This window comes from Nicotiana sylvestris, chromosome 9 (genome assembly GCF_000393655.2).
Source record: "Nicotiana sylvestris chromosome 9, ASM39365v2, whole genome shotgun sequence".
Classification (NCBI taxonomy): domain Eukaryota; kingdom Viridiplantae; phylum Streptophyta; class Magnoliopsida; order Solanales; family Solanaceae; genus Nicotiana; species Nicotiana sylvestris.
This window is the reverse complement of record NC_091065.1, coordinates 142,580,516-142,587,724: the sequence shown is the minus strand read 5'-3', so window position 1 is coordinate 142,587,724 and position 7,209 is coordinate 142,580,516. Positions and strand designations below refer to the sequence as shown.

The window sequence follows — 7,209 nt, the reverse complement described above, 5'->3', positions numbered from 1 at the left end:
CCTTGTTCCCGAAGGATTGGAAGCTTATCAAAAGAAAAAGTTCTTGCGGGAGTGCAGACAATACTATTGGGTGGAACCCTTTCTGTTCTGTATTTTTGCCAACAACATCATTCGACAGTGTGTTCCGGAAGATGAGGTAATGCCAATTCTCAAGGCATGCCATGACTCCCCAGTTGGGTCCATCATGGAGGAAATCGTACTGCGGCAAAAATGCTTGAATATGGTTACTGTTGGCCATCGATCTATCAAGATGCAAATCAAATGGTGAAGGCATGTGATAAATGTCAAAGATAAGGGTCAATTTCTAAAAGACATGAGATACCTATGAACTTTGTAATGGAGGTCGAGATCTTTGATGTGTGGGGGATATACTTCATGGGCCCCTTCGTGAGCTCTTATGGCATGACATATATCTTGGTGGCTGTGGACTACTTCTCCAAATGGGTTGAGGCAATTGCCTTGCCCAATAATGAGGCAAGGAGTGTGACCACTTTCTTGAAGAAGAACATATTCACGTGGTTTGGTACCCCCAGGGCCATCCATAGTGATGGTGGTTCTCTCTTTTGTAACAAGGCCTTCACCCGACTGCTTGAAAAGTATGGAGTCAAGCACAAGGTGTCCATACCTTATCATCCTCAGTCGAGTGGTCAAGTTGAAGTTTCCAGCAGGGAGATCAAAGATATCCTAGCAAAGATAGTTAATGCAAATAGGACTGACTGGTCAAGGAAGCTAGATGATGCGTTGTGGGCATATCTCAAAGCATTTAAGACTCTCATTGGCACCTCACCATACCAGTTGGTTTTTGGTAAGGCATGTCACTTGCTAGTGAAGCTTGAATACAAAGCCATATGGACATTGAAAAAGTTGAATCTTGATTGGGCCGAAGCTGCTAACCTAAGAATGATACAACTCAATGAGATGGAAGAATTCCGTCTCCATGCCTATTAAAGTGCAGCCATGTACAAGGAGAGAATGAAATTTGTTCATGACAAAAAGATTTTGAAGCGGGAATTCAAATCCAGAGACTTGGTCTTACTCTTCAACTCAATACTCAAGTTATTTTCGGGCAAACTCAAATCCAAATGATCTGGCCCGTTCAAAGTTATTAGTGTGTCCCCCTATGGTGCTGTTGAATTGGAGTCGGAGGATGGAACTCGAACTTTCAAAGTAAATGGCCAACGAGTCAAGTATTACCTCGGTACCACAGGAGAAAGGCATTTGATAGAATAATTTGATCTCAAAGATAGTCCTACACCAGCCCCCACCACGGATTAGCCCAAATGGGGTCAACATCGTCGTGCCGCGACATTAAATCAAGCGCTTCTTGGGAGGCAACCCATGTGTGGTAACAATTTTTTGTTAGATTTTTAATTTATGTAGGTTTAGTTGTTAGTGTTGAGCAGTTTGACGTGTGTGTTAGAATGTAGGTAGCTCAAAATACAATGAAACATGGCGCAAGGACTAAGGAGAATGAAGAAAAGAAGGACCCGTGGTTTGCAGCAACTATGCGGTCGCATAATGGCTATACGGACCACATAGTGGTTGCAGACACAATCAGAAAAAATGCAAATTTGTTCTTAGAAAATGTGGTGGATTTCTAATTTTGTGGCCCGCATAATAGTTATGCAACTGCAGAATGCATCGCGAAATGAAGTTGAGCCACCCAGCCATTAACTCATCGCAAAACACATATGCGACCGCATAATGTGTTATGTGGTCCACTTGTCCGCCACAAACCTCACAGGTATTAAACCCTAATCCTTTCACATTTCAGTCACATACCTTCACCTTCATTCTCACTCTCACTATCACTCACACACAAGCACCTCATAACACAAACAAAAAAATCAAAATGAAAACAAAAACAAAAAGGGAGAAGAACAAGAACAGGCATTGGCGTAAACACACAAAATCACAAAAAAAAGGATCGAAATTGCAGAAAAACTCACCTGATAGCATCTCAGAATGATTTCTTCAATTGCTCAGGCATCTGGTATATCATTTTCCTCCCTCTCTTTCTTAATTACATTAAATAAGGTCATGTGTTTGCACCCTCTTCTTCCCCCCTTCTTCTCAATGCTTAATTGTTTCACAAATTTTTGTTTGGGGGCACATTAAGGCTGGGGGTAGACTCAGCTGAGTGACTTAATATTCATGATAGGATTAGAGACCAGAGGGTTGGGTAATTTTTCTATGGCATGAATGTGCAAGGTTTGAGATTGGGTGTAGAGAACTTGTACGTAAAGGTTCGATCTTTTGACTGAGGGAGACGATATTTGCAGTCCGCATAATGGGTTTGCGGTCTGCAAAATCATCGCATATTGGTGCCCTAGGTGGCTTGTTAAGAAGGAATTTTGTGGTCGAGTTTGCTATCGCAAACTCATTTTGCGGAATGTGGAATTGTCGCGAAATGAGGCAGAAATATTGCCCCATCTGCTGAGCACAAATGCGACTAGTCTGCGGTCGCATAACCTGTTTTGCGGTCCTTTTTGCGATCGCATACTTGCTTTGGCTTTTGAGTGATTTTATTGTGGGATGGATTTGCGGTTCGCATAGCTGTTATGCGATCGCATACCTCATCGTAAAAGCCCTTGCTTCTTTCAAACTCTCTCAATATATTTCCTATGCTGTATCAACCACTTACCCATTGTTTCATTGACAGGAATGTCACCAAAGAAGTCTCTCTCATGCCGATCACCTCCCTCTCGAGGAAACAAATGAGTTGCTTCTGAGCCAACAAACACAGCAATCCAAACTCTCCTGACCTGAGCCAACCAGAAGGACATCTAAGCATTCCTCCCAGTCTAAAAAGGAGGAAGCATAGACCGATCTTTTGCCAGCTGTTGATCTCAGGTTTGGGGTTTCCGGATCTCGGACCCTGTACAGGGAGCGCTTAGAAAAGAGAAAAATCCTGGAAGAAAAGCAGCTTAGCTTGAACGATTTAAAAGAACATTACCCTCATGTACTAGAAAATATCAAAAAGAGGGGGTGTGAGTCATTCGGTCAGATCTCAGGAGAGTACAATGAGACACTCATGCGGGAATTCTCTGCTGCCTATGCTGCATCTAGGAAGGTAGAACAAAAGAGAAATCGTAAGTTCCTGGACATTGTTTTAGTCCGCGGAGTTGAAGTCCTCTATGATGCGGGATCAATCAATGATGTATACTTCAAGGAGTGGGAGCCAGGCACCGCAAAATATAACGAAAATATTAAAAACAAGGAATTCGAGCGTGCTTGGGTAGCTTCTGTCCTAGACAAGGGAACTTTGCCCTGGATTGCACATAAACAAAAGATCTACAAGAGGGATCTTACCTAAGAAAGTTAGTACTGGCTAAGTTTTGTATGTTCCCATCTAATGCCCTCAAGAAGAAACAGATATAAGCATCGAGAAGGCAATACTCATTGCATGCATCATGACAGGCATCAAGGTTAATGTGGGAGAGATTATATACCATGAGATTGGGATCCAGGCTAACCAGACAGCAACCTCGCTCCCTTTTCCATACCTAATCCGTGCCTTGTGTAAAGTTGTAATGGTTCCTCCTATCCCCAAACATGATCTCATGGCAAAAGCTCTTTAGGATATCGACATCACCCGGATAAATGATGTTGCCGATACAGTGGTCGACGATCCAACAGAGCCTTCACTCACTCCTCCTCCAGAATCAGCAACACCTACTACTCCCTCACTACCTGACACTCCCTCTGCACCAGCTACCTCCACATCCACTCCGAAGCAAACCACTACACAACCACCTGTTGCTTTACCATCTCTATCAAAGCTGGGTCTACTAGCCCAATATGCCAATGCCAAGATAGACCGACTGACAAAGGAACTCCCAGCTCTTATCAGGCAAGCACTGGCCCCTATCCAAGCCTCAGTCAGCGCTCTTCAACAACAACATCAATCCTATGATGATCGACTCAAGCACTTTGAAGTGCGACTTGAGAGGGTCTAGAGAGGCGAAGCTGGAGATATGCCTCAACTCCAGAAGGATGTTGCTGAGCTGAAATCAAAACTGCACAAGATGTAGAATTTGGAGTTTCACTTAACCTCCTTTATTCCGCATGAAGGTGAGCAAGGCACTGGGACTTCCCACATTCCGAGCTTGGACCTGGATTTCACAAACCTTATAACAACTCCAAAAGCCTAGGGTACTAAGACTTTAAGGGTTTCAGGTTCCATTTTACACATTGACACTCCTTCAGAGGTGGGATCCGGAGAGTTTGGGGGGAGACTGATGAGGGAGATAGTGAGGAAACTGATGAGGAGGCATTGGTTGAGGATACTAGGGATCAACGAGACAATAGAGAGAAATAAGTTGCTGTCTCTATAGATACACAGGATGAAGAGGAAACAGATGTGCAGACAGCAATTACACACTCTATTGCGGACATGGTCTCCAAGGCCAATCCATCGATCAGGTAGCCATCACTAGGAGAGGATAGCAGGTCACAAGTCCCAAACCCAGCTCCACAGCAGGTGGAGCTTCCCATTCTAGCCTCAGATACCACCACACAGTCTGAGGTTCTACCTGTTGCTTCTACAGTGCCAGCATCTGACCCCACAACTTTCTCAGCGCTAGCATCGGACCCCACAGCTACCCCGGATGTTTCAGCCCCTCTTAGTGCCTAGTGCGCCCTAGGAAACCCCTAAACTTTAATTTTACATTCTCTATGCATTGGGGACAATGCATACTTTTTGGTTGGGGGGTAGGGTAGTCAAATTTTGTTAAGAACTTGTACATAAAACCTTTACTTGATAGTGTAGATTGGTAGATAACAATGAATTACCCTTGGTTTTTCTTCACCGGGTTCTTTTCCAAGGGTGTAATAGTAGAACCATGGTAGTAGCACAGTATGTTTTGACTTGTTTGGTGTTGATTGTTCTAGCTTCAAGCATGTAATGAATTTTTGTTGAATAAATTGTACCCTTCAAATTTTGTATAAAAAAAGGTTAGTTATTCTTGTGAATTCGAGGCTCACCCTTTGACTTTATGCTTACTCAGAATCTCAATTATCATGTGATGAAGCTTGAGTTGCCTTGCATTCACTTGAGGGCTGAAATTATGCTGAGTCGAACAGTTCATGCGTTGTGAGTGAGTGAGAATTTATACAAATAATGCATATGCTTAACTTGTGATGTCTAGAACTTGCCCGGTTGGTTTCTTATAGCAACTCTCAGGTTAAATATTGGGTGATGAAATGATCTTAGGCTCTCTTTGTGACTGCTAGCTAATCTTGGCCAAATTGACCTTCCTGGTACATCAATTACCCTAGTTACCCCCGTTGAGCCTTTAACCTTTTATTTGGCTACCACATTACAAACCTTAATCCCTTGTGAAATAATTCCCTCTTTTGAACCCCATTCTTCCTTGAACAATTAAGAATGAGGCTAAAAGCCTAAGTTGGGGGTGCCGGTATAAAGTGAAAATGGGTAAGGTTGACTACTGTGTGTAAAAAAAAAAGAAAAAAAGCAACAAAAACCTCAAAGTTGTATATATGAAGATACTCAAGCTCCAAAGAAAAAAGAAAAGAAAAAAAAACATTTGTACATATATAAAGAGAGAGAGAGAGAGAGAAATGGAGTGGAGTCTTGTGAAAACTGAAGAAATACTTTGAGGTGGTTCTATGTCGGTAACTCGAGGTCATATGTAGTAAAGAAGCAAAGTATATGTAGAGTTCAAGGAGGGTATAGCCACTACATTCCCAAATATTCATCCAACCCGTCCCGAAGCCTACACTACAACTCATAAAAGTCCTTGGTGATCTACATCCAATCATTCCTAAGATAGTAGCGATTTAAAATAAGGGCAAGCATATGGACTGATACTTGTAGCATGTAGCTTTCGTTCTGAGTGCAAGAGTGTTTGATTGCATCCCCTGTACATATGTGTGAGTTGGGTATTTTCTTTATTGTGAGCACGCATGAATTGCAAGATTTAGCAGAAGCTAGGTTCTTGAAGTAGAATACAAGCACAAACTTAGCTGTGGGTAGCATTCTGTCATTTTGCTTGAGGCTCGAAGTTTACAAGTTGATTTGTCGAATTGCTAAATGATCGTTGTTTTCCACGGAGGATAAATAAAAAAAGTTACATTCTTGTTAGCTGATAGTCAAAACCATCTACAGTCACTGCAATTTTATGATATGTCGGAAATAAAGTAGTATAGGGTAGGATGATTTTGTTTTAGTTGCTTGAGGACAAGCAATAGTCTAAGTTGGGGGTGTTGATGTGCCGTAGAATTTTGGCACTTTTGATACTAATTACATAGACTTTAGCTCATCTTTTAAAGCATATTTAGTTATTCCTTATAAAGTTTTGGTGTTTTGTAGTGTACGAGACTTGAAGAACCGAAAACATGGAAAAGAAGTCAAAAACCCATAGAAGGGCAAAATTGCGGCAAGTCTACGACCACAGAAGTGATATGTGGACCGCAAACCTACCACAGACTGAAGTAGGTTTTCAGCTATTGAAGATAAGAGTATGCGGTCCATTATGTGGTCGCATAATGCTTCTGCGGACCGCATAATGACCGCACAATTGCAACAAGAGAACTTTGCTTGAATGCTTTGCGATAAAATCTGTGGTCGCATAATCACTATGTGGACCACCGAATAGAAATGCAATGGAGAATTGGGCAACAAGGCGTGTGATTATGCAACGAACCTTTCAAATATATGGACCGCATACTTGATCTGCGATCACTCTGCGGCCGCAGATGGGTTCTTCAGGGGCATTTTTGTCCAACTTTGACCTTGAATTTTGGTCCACTATAAATAGATTTACCAGGGTTTTTGTGGGACATTGAGTCTGAAAAAGAGACTATATTGAAGGCATTAAGTACACCATTATTTTGGAAGCTTTTGAAGAGAGAATCTTGTACCTTTGTAAGCTTTATGACTTTGTTTATTGCTTTATTTTTGGATTCTAGTATGAGTAGCAAGTTTTAAGTACTAAGGTTGTGGACCCTAAATGGGTGTAATGTTAATAGGTGTTTAACATTGAATATATATATATATATATATATATATATATATATATAATGGTTGGTTAATATTTATTTATTTCTTATGCTTTATTTATTGTTGGTGGTTGCAAACATTGACTCATTCAATTTTACTCTATATTTACTTGGAAAAGTAGGTTAGGGTTTGGTAGAAGTGAATATCAAGAACTCAAGGCCTTAAACCTTGTTTAATAGAATCGC

General features: G+C 41.5%; 1 protein-coding gene across 1 annotated transcript; it reads left to right on the top strand.

Moving 5' to 3' along the window:
• Positions 1 to 336: 336 nt before the first annotated feature.
• Positions 337 to 948, top strand: LOC138878348 (uncharacterized). The gene has a single exon (XM_070158015.1). It carries the CDS (start codon positions 337 to 339, stop codon positions 946 to 948), a length of 612 nt encoding a protein of 203 aa, XP_070014116.1.
• Positions 949 to 7,209: the final 6,261 nt, after the last annotated feature.